Source organism: Arachis duranensis, chromosome 2 (assembly GCF_000817695.3).
Source record: "Arachis duranensis cultivar V14167 chromosome 2, aradu.V14167.gnm2.J7QH, whole genome shotgun sequence".
Classification (NCBI taxonomy): domain Eukaryota; kingdom Viridiplantae; phylum Streptophyta; class Magnoliopsida; order Fabales; family Fabaceae; genus Arachis; species Arachis duranensis.
The window spans coordinates 1358502-1372027 of NC_029773.3; the positions used below are offsets into that span (position 1 = coordinate 1358502).

Sequence of the window (13526 nt, forward strand, 5' to 3'; positions counted from 1 at the left end):
GGATCGACCCTTACTCATGTAAGGTATTACTTGGATGACCCAGTACACTTGCTGGTTAAGTTGAACGTAGTTGTGATCACATATGCCAAAGAGTCATTAAATAAATCTCATGCAAATACAAAGAGGGCAATCACAATTTCGTCCACCAATCCGTCGTGTGCGTCGTCGTCCGAGGAGCCACCGCCGTCCTTGCTCGTCGTCTCCCTTAGAGCCGTCGTCATCGAGGGCTAGCAGAGAGAGAAACGCGAGAGTTAGGGTCACCACTTCGCCGCCTCGCCGCTTCTGCCTCGCCGACCCACCGCCGCACCGCCGCCCACCGCTTCTTATTCTTCTTCTGTGAATTCTGTGAATTTCTGAATTTCTTCTTCTTTTGTTGTGGAATATTATTGTTGCTGATTTGTTGATTTGTTGTTTTCTGCTTGTTGATTTGTTGATTTGTTGTGGAATATTATTGTTTCTGCTTGTTGATTTATTGATGATTTTAATACGAAAAAAAACGTTAAGGACGATTCTAAATCGAAAATTAAAAGAGGGACGATTTCGATTCTAACCCTCAATGTTAGGGACCAAAATCGTACTTATCCCTATGCATAAACTAGTTGGACTTAATTTATATGAAACCAAGCCAAAATATTAACACTTTTTTTTTTCAAAGATAGTAGGTTATATTTTATTAATTATTAAAAAATAAAATATAAAGATGTCCAAAAGTAGGATATCACAATAAAAGGTGGGGATTTTTCAAAAATACTACACTGAAGATATTCATCCAACGGTGCGAGGTCGAAAAACGAAGAAAAATCTTAAAAAAGAAAGAATGATAAATCAAATTGAATGCAACTAAGAGCTTGCCTCATGGAGATGACGACCTAAACGGGGAGTTCTTTGGATTTCATGGAGTAACTTGACAGAGCTTGCTAGAATGGCAGACGACATAGAAGTAGAACCTTCAAAAATCAACTGGTTGCGAGCTTTCCAGCAGTTCCAACAAATGATGGCAAGCAATTGAGGGTTACGGTCAGCATTCTTCGACGGGTTAAGTATCTCTGTCGATGCAGTCCACCATGTCCAAAAGTCGTTAGAACTCTGAGGGGGAAGACAGTCACGAAGATAACTCTGAAACCATACGTCTTTAATTCTAGAGCAATCGATCAAACAATGAGTGACTGTTTCCGTTGCTTCATGATAGCAGGGGCATATTGGTGATATAGATGAGATGCGATGATAAATTCGAGCAAGCACCGGAAGTTGGCCATGGAGAACTTTCCAGATAAATAGCTTAATTTTGTGAGGCAAGTTCAACTTCCATAGATCAATTCATGACTTTTTCTGCTGCATATAATTAGGGCAAAACTCTAGAGACGGATGGTAAAATAAATAGCCAATTCTGTAACCTGAAACTGTATCATATTGCTTGGATTTGTTCAAATTCCATTGCAATTTGTCTCTATTCTGCTGAATTTTAACTGACAAAATTCTGTTTGCAACGTCTTGGGGAAATAATTCTTGAATGAGATTCTGATTCTAATTCTTATTTTCAGTAATTAGATCTTTAACTCTTGGAACCAACTCAGAAATAGCATTTCTATTTGGCATGTCAGAAATCATTAAAGGATACGGAGGAGGCAGCCAAGGATCCTCAAAGGTTCGGATATTCTCACTAGTACCCACAGCCCAATTAAGACCTTTTTCAACAATCTTTCGGCATTCTAGTATGCTCCTCCATCCCCAAGAAGGTAAGACTCTAATTTCTGCCGTTATAGCATTACCATTACTAAAGTATTTACCTCTTAGGATTTTGGATAATAAAGAAGTAGGTTGTGTTACAAGTCGCCAAAACTGTTTGCCTAAAAGCGCCAGATTTTGGATTCTGAGATCTTTAAATCCAAGGCCTCATTCTTTTCGTGGGCGAGTCATAGTGTCCCAACTAATCCAAGCCATCCGCCTTTCAGAACCTTTTTGTCCCCACCAGAACTGAGAAAGTAGAGAGTGAATTTCCAAAATTAAACCATCAGGAAACTTGAAGCAAGACAATGTATAAATAGGAATAGCTTCTCCCACTACCTTAAGCAATACGTGTCTACCACCTGACAAAAGAAGATTACGCTTCCACCCTTGGATTCTTTTTCGAACATTTTCTTTGATCATACTAAAAGAAGCCTTTTTCGATTTAGAGACTGTAGAAGGCAAACCAAGGTATTTATCCTGAACCCCAATATGATTAATATTCATAGAGGTAGCCAGTAGTGTACGAGTAGTGGAGGGAGTGTTGTGGCTAAAGAATATTGCAGATTTATTAAGATTTACCCTCTGGCCACTATTGCTTTCATAAGAATTCAATAAATGCAGGATATTTGAACATGTTTCAGGATCAGCCTTACAGAATAAGATGAAATCATCAACAAACAGGAGGTGGTTGACCTTGGGACATCGCCTATGTATTTGAAGACCCAGAATTAATCTGTTTTGTTCTGCCTTGTGTAGAAAGAAGGAGAGACCTTCTCCACAGGAAAAAAAAAAGATAGGGGGATAGAGGATCTCCTTGTCGAATACCTCTATTTGGTTTGAAAAAACCATAAGGTTGTCCTTCCATAATAACAGAATAAGAAACAGTTGTCACTAATTTTCGAATCCACATGATCTACCGGGAGTCAAAACCAAACTTCTCCAATATAAACCAAAGAAAGTGCCATTCCACCCTATCATATGCTTTACTCATATCTAATTTTAGTGCCATTTCATTTTCGAGTCCCTTTTTTTTGTTCTTCAAGTAATGCATACACTCGTGAGCAATTAGGATATTATCAGAGATTAATATGCCTTTAATAAAGCACACTGTGTAGGGCTAATTAGTCTATTCATCATACCCTGAAGTCTATGTACAATTACTTTGGAGATAATCTTGTAAAAGACTGAAGATAGGCTTATTGGTCTTACCTGAGTCATATCTTTAGCAGCAGAAATCTTGGGAATAAGACAGATTTGAGTGTGGTTAAAACCCTTCAAAATTCTGCTCCCTGAAAAGAAGCTCTTAACTGCTCGAAACACATCACCACTAAGTATGTTCTAGAAGCTTTGAAAAAATTTTGCTGTCATACCATCATCTCCTGGAGCATTTTGAGGATGAATGCTAAATGTTGCACGTTTCACTTCCTCCATAATCACTGGTCCTTGAAGCCTACAGTTCATGTGAGCTGTAACCTTAAGTTCAAAATCAGTAAACAGAGGTTCAGGGTTCTCATGACAAGTGGAGGAAAAAATGTCCTTGAAATAAGATTCAGCCACAGAAGCAATACCAGCATTTGAAGTAGCAACTTCACCATCACTACCAGTTAGTTGCCAAATTCTATTCCTTCGAGTTCGATTTCTAAATTTCTAATGGAAGAAAGCTGTATTTTGATCACCAGATTTGAGCCATTTGACTCTAGACTTATCTTTCCAATAAGATTCCTCATTTTGCAATGCTTTTTCAAGTTTGTCCTCTATTTTTGAAATGATGTCGCCTCCATGAATTCCTGCTAAACGAAGTTCCTCTAATTCCGACTGTAGTAAATCAATCTCCATCTTCGAATTAGATCTGTGTTCTTGCTACCATCTGACAATCTTATGCCGAAAACGCTTTATTTTTTGAGTTAGGATATACATGGCTGAACCATCAATCTGTTCGTGCCAAACTTCTCTAATAATCTTCCTTATTTTATCATTGGACCACCATCTTTCTTGAAATTTGAATCGACGTGTAGATCTTTCAGTTCTCGGATTAGAGTCTAAGAGAAGAGAGGAGTGATCCGAGCTTAATTCTGACAGTCTAAGAACCGTTGCATTGATATAAAAAATCAAACTAAATAATTAAATATCAATTACATTGATATAATAATATAATATTTAGACATTAAAACATAAAAGATCCCCAAAATATCTAAAACCCAAGAGAATTGTTTCTTATCTACTCTTGAAACCATTACTCCATAATTAAACAAAATGAATACAACATAATTGTTTTAATAAAAAACTTGTGAGATTTCAAACGTAAAATTTTATTGCCTCTAGAAAAAATTGTAATTGAATCAAATATAGGGATATATTTTTAGTTGTCACTCATATTGGAGGAACAAGAAGTTGCACAAAAATCAATATCAAGAAAGGAACATTCGCTAAATACTTAAACAAATTACCATTCCATTCCATTTCATTAACACTATCAAGCATATTAACATGGTACCTGAATTCACATGTTAATGTGGTGAAGAATGAGCAGCATGCAATGCAAATAAAACATGGACCAAAAAACTAGTTTAAATGAATTGATTTGTCAGAGCTTGAATCTTGAGCAAAGAGAGACTCATTCAATTACTATTCTGACTATGCTAAATTTAAAGGCACAAAACTTCTTCATGTTTTTATCAAGATAGCCCAACATATTTGACTGATTCAAGTCTTTACATATATTAGATATAGGTTTAATTACTCTATTGATCCTATAGTTTCGCGAAATTTTTAATTAGGTCTCTATTTTTTTTCTTTTAATTGGGTCCCTGTACAATTTTTTTTTTCAATTAGATCCCTCTTAATAGTAATTGGCTTAATTTTATAGGGACCCAACTAAAAAAATTGGTGCAGGAACCCAAATAAAAGAAAAAAAATTCTAGGGACCCAATTAAAAAAAAATTGGTACAAGGACTCAATTAAAAGGAAAAAAAAAATACAAAGACCTAATTAAAAATTTCGCAAAACTATAGAGATCAACAGAGTAATTAAACCTTAGATATAAAGTACTATATTTCTTATTTTTTTAATAAATTTAGTAAGTTCTCTTACAATAAATTTATATTCTGCACATTTAAAGACATTTAAAAAGTCACACTAAAAGATTTATTCACTTTAGAAAATTGATTTGCATATTTTGATTATAATCAAAACCAAAGCTTAAAACAAGAGAGCTATAAATATTCCATATCTATATATAAAAGCTTCTATTTTTAAGAACTATCTCTAAAATTTGCCAAGATACAACAATAACATTGTTGTAGAAAGAAAGAAACATTTTACATTTATTAGAATAAGATAGCAACTATATTTGATTAAGCAATTAAATCTCATAACAGTCAGATTAAAGTTCTAACAAGGCAAGACATGAAATGCTACATTAAGGTTATTACTCTAACATAAGAAGATTAGAATGCAAGCAATAAACTTGTTTTGAACATGGTAAGAAAAGGAAACTAAGTAGTAAGGATAGGGGGCAGGTAATCTGCTTTGGCGCCAAGAATTCGCGCTTTCGTGTCCGGGAAGCATTTGAATCCAGGAAGAGTTGTGATGTGTCCCTCACTGGCAACGCTGATCGGGTATCGGAGCAGGTGGCCGGGAAGGTCATGCTCAAGTGACTCCTTAGAGAAGAGATCCCAATACTGATCAGCAACTTTGTTCACCCTGCTGATACATTCTTTGCTTTCTGGCCTCAGGAATGAGTCATGAAGCATGCCAAGGTGTTCATACCACAATGCCATTCGGAAACCATGGATCTGGCCACGCGCCGGCTGCCTGGTTGCCAAGTGGTAAGGCTGGTAACCTCCCATGGCAATTTCGGAGTCCCTCGCACCGTCCATTGATCTTTGGTTGATGTTGGCTGATCCGATAATTATGTATTCATCATCAACTATAGACAATATAGGCCAAAACAAGTAAGAAATTATGATGATAATGGAATAAACAGTTTAGTCAAACAGATCAAACTATCTACTGATTGAATCGATATAAAAGAAAGGAAAAGTCTAGGGAGCCAGCAGTTTTATTGAATTTTGGCCAGCATGTAACCAGCAGAGGAAGGTGAGCCATTGGATGAAATCTCATACTAATCTCACACCATCAAATCATCATTGATGGCTAACAATCACAAAAATTGCTGGCCCCCTAGCATTGCTCTAGGATGTTTGCTGTTATAAGCTATGCAGATATTTTAATTTGGACTAAAAACTCAGGTGCCACGTGAAATTGATAGTTGAGAGTTGTTACATGCTGCACCTAAACTTACCAATCATCATCTTGGTATGAACATAAATCATGAAGCGGCGCGCATTTTGGGCGTTCTCATAATCCGAACCAGGCTCTGGTTTTTGAGAAGGCTGATACTCTCCATCCTTCTTCACCTCGCGATTACCAAGGCAGAAGAATGTCAAATAGTTCCGAGGATCGTCCTCAATACCCTTGGCTTGGAGAGCCTCAGTAATGTCCTTGTACATCATCTCCATTGTCCTTCTTTGCCAGTCCAATATAGCCTGAACTGATGAACTCTCCGGCACACCTTCCGGCCACATTGGGACCACAACATACACAGCAAATCGTTCCCCGGCTTCAATCTTACTAACAATCTTAAGGGAAAGCTCCCTTGGAATTAGATGTAAAGCACCAATATCTTCAGGCTTAATATCCTCAGGCTTCCAGTTATAAGAGCTTCCAAGGAAGTACTGATTTTCAATATAGATGAAATTCTTGGCACGACGAATGGCATGGATATAAGCATCTTGAATACTACGGTCTATGATGTTATCCTTGCCACTAACAAGGCCTACTTTGGCAGCCTCTTCAGGACTATCAGGGAAACCGAAAGCAGCACCACCATCAATTGATCTGAATAACTGAACATTCCATGTCTCATGATCTTCAGGAAACATCACAGGGGAGGGGGGAACAATGGAATTTTCGAGCTCTCTCATATGGAGAAGTACATCCTTTCCACCTTGCCTCCTCCATCTCTGCTCAAAGTTAAACAAAACATCCCAAGCTACCGGCCCTTCGAGCCGGCAGTGGATATCATGCCAAGGCTCCCTAGGACCGCCTTTTGAGATATCCGCACCAGGAAAGTTAGGTTGATGAAAATCATCATGGTGTGCTGTGTCTAAGGTTCTGAAGAGTGAGTGGAATGCTGTATCATATCTTCCATCACAAAGATCAATACCCCCAACAAAACTCACAACCCTTCGCATATGTGTTCCTTTACCTGGCATCTCACTGTCCACAACAACAATCTTCTGGTGATGAGTAAACATGGTAGAAATTTGGAAACTCTGAACAATGCTACCTCCATCATCAGGATTTCGGGGGCATAAACAACAGTTTACTTGAGTGTTAGAGAAGAACTGTGCTGTTTCTTCATCATGACTAGCCATCAATCCATCTTTTTTCAACAAACCAACCGATGTTCTATCGTCCCAAACAAGCATCAACACCTTAACACCTTCACTTGCCTTCTTCTTAAGAAGCTCGCCGAGTGTCGAATCTCCACCGGCCTTTGGCCTCCTAGAATCCCTTACCAAGGAAATCTCGGTATAAACAGACCAACCAGTAATGTATATCAAGTGTTTTGCATTTGTGATTGCATCAAAAATATCCTCCCAGCACCTGTGAGGCTCATAAGTCTTGCCTCCAGCAAGTGGAATCTTGGGGATAAAGTTTTCAGGCACATGAGCATCTTGGTACAGAGATACCCTGCATCCTTGTCTTTGTGCAAAGAAGGTATAGGGAACTCCAGGAAACTTAGGACTCCTAATGCCTCGACCCCAGCATCGATCTTTCTTGATATCAAAGTATTGCAGCCTCACATGGATCTTTGAATCACCTTGTACTGGTTTTTTGTGCACATCCAATATTTCAACCCATTTATCAATCTCCTCACCCTGCAAGACCTCCTCCACAGGCACATATGCTCTGATTATGATCATTCAGTATTTTCCTAGTCCTTCCCACTCTTGCTTTCTCTAAATCAACGGTTGCATAGATTTTTGGAGCTCCCTTTCCAATACCAACAGTCTCCTCAATATTTTGCCTGATCTATAGTAGAACAACATACACTAAATGAATGAGGAAAACAAAGGAACAAAACTAAAGCAACTAAGTATTCTCTTTTCATTCCATGCATATATATATACACACACTAATTTCTTCTTTTGTAAACTCAAAAATAGAAAGACTCAAGCTTTAAGAAATAGATTTAGTTGAATGAATACAAGGCTATTTCATCAATGAACTGGGATTTTTTCTTTAACTAAGATCTGGTTCATAATCCTTGGATACAATTACAATTATGCTAAATGTTTAATTTCAACAAGCCTCACAAATCCATGAATCAATCACATGATTTATAATCTCAAACCTTGATTTTGTGGAGGATAAAAAAAGAAAGAAAAATAAAAACGATGTTACTTTTCATCATGGACCAACCATAATTTGAAAACTATAAACCAGACACATCCTATGATCTTACCATAAATTAACATTGTTCTGGTTTATTATTAAAAAAAAAAGGACTTGCATAACTGCCAAAGTTCATTCCAGTTAAAATTTAAACAAAAGGATATTGAACAACTGGTTCTACTAGAACAGCATAATGAATTACAGAATCATCATCATCTTATTTTATTTATATTTTTATATATAATAAAAAGTTTTGAGCTAAGATTCACTAGAACACAACCACCATCAATGGATATTTTCAAATTCAAGAATTCTCAAATCAACAACAAAAATAGAAACAAAACAAAACATTTTCAAATCATAAACTACAGCAACTAAGAGCCCAAAATAGGATCATCTGATTCAACAAGGATCCAAAAAATAAAAAATAAAAGAATGAAAATAAAACAACAATTTTAAAATAAAGAAAAATACCATGGTAAAAAGATTTCCACCCGAGGCACCACTGATCGTATCGACTTCGTAAATTGTAGCATGGAGAGTCCCATGAAGCATAATCATTGCCATCTTTTACCTACGAAAAGTTAAAAAACAAAAACAAAAAAACAAAATCACACCATTTCCATTTTAAACCAACCACAAAAAAACCAGATGAAAAAACACTTCAAATGTACCAACAAATCACGCGGGATTCGAGTGTTCAACACGAAAAGATACAAACTTTGAGGTAACAAAGAGTGTAGATGGAATTAAAAGGTTCAAAATTGAATCAACATCACAATAATGGAGAATAAAAGGAATCCACAAACAGCTTTTGAAAACAGAGAAAAGATAAGAACTTGAACGGAGAATGCAAAAGAGAAGGAGAAAAGGATAAAAGGGTGTGTGAGAGATCCGAGAAAGGAGCAAGGAACTATGGTAATGGAGAGAGTGTGTGTGAAGAGGGAGAGAGAGAGAGAGAGAGTTTTTGGTGTAAGAGTCTCAGTTTTAAACGAAAGGCAAAGAAGAAAATCAAAACAATGGCATGCAAAATTATTAAATAAAAATAAAAATATTTAATATTTAATATTGATAGTGTGTTTATTTATTATTATTTTTACAAAAAACGTATCTAATCTCTTGGTAGGAATGCCAAGGAGAATCATGTCCTTGACTTGTTCCTCTTCTTTCTTCAGGTGGATTTTGTTTGCATTATGATATGGACTAAAAATAAATAAACCGTTATTAAAATAATTAATTTCTTTATAAATACTAAATGGGCATTATTATAAGTGTTTTTTTTTTAAGTAAAGTCTCACGTAAAGTTATTTTCATATGAAGTTAATAATTGAAAATCGTTAGATGATTTGATATATTTGATTAAATTATCATTTATTAACTTCACATAAAAATAACTGCACGTGAATTTTTATTATTTTTTTGTGTTGAATAATTTGAATTATATGAAGTGATAACTAAATAAATGAAGTTGTACAATCCACTTATCTGAATTAGCAGGGTATTTCTAACTAAGACATTGAAAATAGGTGGGTACTCCCATGAAGATATTATAATTGTCTTCATGTGATAATATTTTTTTTTTTTATCTTTAGATGATGGATTGTAGAGTTAGATTTTGATATGTTATAAAAGTGTTATTTTTATTTAAAGTGTGGCCAAATCAATAAATCACATTTTTATACAAAACATCTTCATAAAAAGATGTTTTTGCATCTTCATTTGAGTAGCTCTCTGGAAATATCATCTCTTCTTGACCAAAAGAAAGCAATACAAAAGAAGAAAGTTCATCATAAAAACAACTTTTGACAACAAACTTCCTAGTATTAGGAGTACAAACGAATCCACTTTGTAATGTGGTTGTAAGTTGCAACTACTTTAACCCTTGATGTCAATTTTACAAAAGAAAAACAAAGTGAGGAACCAAATAAAGGATTGTTGTTGTAGAAACGTTGTGACCCATAATTGCTTCTCATAATGTCAATGAGGTGATGATAGGATGTGACTTTGGCACTCTAACATGAGTTCTCACATTAGAAAAATGTGGCATAAAGAGATACTATCTCATTTGAGGGCTAGTTAGAAACTTAGAATGGTTACATTGAAAATTCACAAAAAGAGCTAATATTAAATTATTTCATTCTAATACTATAGCATTTTTCAATTCATAGTGAAACTAAGTTCACTCACAAACTCATGTTCTCACATCTCTTTTATATGTGTTGTATTTTTAGCATTAAAAATAATTGACAAAAAATGAGAGAAAATAAAATATTTATTTTTATATACAAAAAAGAAGATGTACAATAAGGTGGTGCAAATATCATTTCTTATATTATAATAGACTATTTTAATTTGCAAGTAACACGCTTTGTATTTTTAATATGGGAGTAGAAGGTGGTGTTTTTAAATAAGGTGGAAACTTTGTGTGTTTTTTATTTATATGGATACCACAAACATGAGGGTTAGATTTGTGGTGTTTTAATTTTTTTTTTTTTTTTTTTTGATAACCACAAATTTGAGGGTCAGATTTGTGGTTTTAATTTTTTTTTTAAATACAAATATGAAGTCAGATTTGAGTTTTTTTTATTTTAAATTTTTTTAATATACAAATTTGACTCTCAGATTTGTAATCCTATGAAATTTGACCCTCGGATCTCTCTAATCCATCAAATATGAGGGCCCGATTTGTTACTCAAAATTTAAAAAAAAAATAATCCATATTCAAGAAAAACACACTAATAATCTATGATGATGAATTACACACAATTTTTTTTCATATAAAAAAAAAAATAGCCCAAGTAACATGTTTGGTTCTTTTTCCACAAGAACGTGCGTTTTAGTCATGTTGACTTGGTGGTGCAACGTATAAACTATATAAAAATTTTTTTGAAATAGTATGAATCTAACAAAAAAAACTTCGAAAAATAGAACAAACAAAAAACTTTCAAAAGATAGTAGTGTATTAGTTTAACAAAAAATGGCAAAAAATATTTTTTTTTCATAAATAATGATCAATTTATGTATTTAATCCAATATTTTATAAAAATATTTAGATAACTTTTTAAGAGATACACACAAAAAACCAATATAAAATTCAATCTCTGGATATATTTTCTGATTTTTTTAAAAAATTTCATTCATTTTCCTCTAAATAAAATCCCTCTCTTACAAAAAAAAATCATTAAATTTTAAAATAAAAAATATCTTATTTTTTAAATATACCTGTAAAAAATACATCAAATCCAATCTTTAAAATATCTTAATTTAAGAATATATATTTTTCATATTTGATTATTTCTATCAAACTAATACTATCTTTTAAAAACATTTTTATCGTTTTATAATTACTTTTATCATGGTATGAATTTTTCAATTGCAATTTTTTATAGTTTACAACATTTTGGTGATTACAGCATATCCCTCCAAACTTTGGTCCAAAGAAGATGGGAACAAAAAGTAATATGATATCATAATTGCTTTCATTATCACTTCCATTTGTGTAGATCTTCAGATGATGTGCCATTTTCCGTTAGGGAAACATTTCAAGTCTCCCCGGTTCACCAATTATTTTAACCGTTGATTTTAATTAATATATATTATATATATTTTTTATAATTCAGATCAACGGTTAAAACAACTGATGTATCGGTACTCCCAGTGCACTAGAAATGTTTTCGTTAGTATAAAATGAAGGATAATGTTATGGTGAAAACTGAAAAGTGATGTTGAATTAAGAGTGAAAATCATATTTTTTATAATAAGAAAAAAATAAAAAAAATTAAAGAAATCATATATATATAATACACACTTCTCTAAAAATTCAACTACAATCTTTCCTCTTCACCCAACTTTACCCTCCCTAAAATGAAATGTGTAAAGCTTAATATAATAGTTGGGAGTTGGGAGTTGGGACTAGTTATAAAATCCATGGATATAAAAGGTGAATTTCTTTAAAATTATCTGAAGATACTTGATTATATCAAAGGCTAAAACCACCAGAGTACAGTATAAAATCATGCTTTAATGTAACATTGCCAACCCATCAAGGCCTATAAAGAGGTTTATAAAAAGAAAAAGTCACTAATCTGATTTAGTTCTTAACATTAATTTTGTCCACCATACTAATGAAAAGGGATGGCATCTTCTGAGACAGTATTCTTGGAGGTTTACACCATTGACTTGGATTTGGATTCATTCATATTAATCTTTTGAAGTTATCACCAGCAAACCCAATGCACCAATCAGAATATACTGCAAGAAATGAAAAACAGCTTCTCATAACTCATAAAATACTATGAAAAAAAATGCAATTTTAATTGCCAACACTTATCCATTACTATCTATGTTCTCATGTAGATTTTAAATGAAATCAAGTATATTGGAAAATGCTAGTTACCAAATAATGTGCTATGCTTATTTTTGTATAAGGTCAGAATAGTTTGAAGTGATATATAACAGAATAATGGTACACGAGAAACGAACCTTGATGATAGGTTTCTCGGTCATAATAATCGTTACCCAACCGACATAAGGTAAGAACCTGCCATTGACATATATAAGAAAATAAGCATTGTTACAGCCATTAGATGAAATAAGCATAAATATCTTAGTTTCATACTATCTGTCAATCAAGCATGGTTTTTCATAATATTAGAAAACCGTCACATGGGTAGCTAGGGTTAACCATTAGCATTGTGCATCTTCATACATGATGCCGGAGGCTGAAAAGTGTTTCAAATCAAGAACAAGTGTAGCTAAATTAAATGTCATACCCGACGGCTCTACCCATAATGTGGTGTCTTTGCAGCCAAAGCTGACCTTGGGCATAGAGTAGCCTGTCATCGCCGTAATTGTTGTCACCTATAATCAGCAGCAGAATACACGACATTAGAGTAACAGATTAGTGTAAATTGCACAGATAATTAAACAACAATATGTGATATTAAATATTGGAGAAAGAGTGAAATTAGAAAAATGGAACTATAGATAGTACTCTATAAAAATCATCTACTCATGTAAAGGTTTCTACCTTTTGTGAGAATATCAACCTCGCCATCTTGCCTTTCATGAACCTACAAAATAATAGACACTCTTAAATAGGAAGATTTTAACCATCACACACTACATGATAACAGAACCAAGCCGTTTATCTTTCAGACGAAGAATTATCCTCAGAATCTTGGCAACTTTTCAAATGTTGACTAAATAACTTCTTCAATGACCATTGATCAGGGAAGAGAAGATTGATTTAATCAAATTATAATTCTTTGAAAGCAAAATCAGAGTGTGACAGACATCTTTAGGGGCAATAACATTGCAGAGACTAAGCCCCCACG

The 13526-nt window shown here is 34.0% G+C and overlaps 2 protein-coding genes across 2 annotated transcripts in view; both read right to left on the minus strand.

The window, feature by feature from the left end:
• Nucleotides 1-5128: 5128 nt before the first annotated feature.
• Nucleotides 5129-9136, minus strand: LOC107472690 (phospholipase D alpha 1-like). The gene is given in 5 exon segments (XM_016092194.3): nt 5129-5656; nt 6032-7713; nt 7715-7827; nt 8665-8764; nt 8865-9136. Coding segments are annotated over 4 exon segments (2322 nt in total). The 5' UTR covers nt 8758-8764; nt 8865-9136; the 3' UTR covers nt 5129-5222.
• A 2984-nt stretch (nt 9137-12120) lies between these two features.
• Nucleotides 12121-13526, minus strand: part of LOC107472689 (uncharacterized) — a 3829-nt gene continuing 2423 nt past the window's right edge. Inside the window, exons 5-8 of the mRNA XM_016092193.3 lie at nt 13220-13262; nt 12963-13050; nt 12673-12730; nt 12121-12441 (exon numbers count right to left, since the gene is read on the minus strand). Of these exons, the coding sequence (XP_015947679.1) occupies nt 12391-12441; nt 12673-12730; nt 12963-13050; nt 13220-13262 (240 nt within the window). The 3' untranslated portion in view covers nt 12121-12390. The remainder of the gene's footprint in view (nt 12442-12672; nt 12731-12962; nt 13051-13219; nt 13263-13526) is intronic.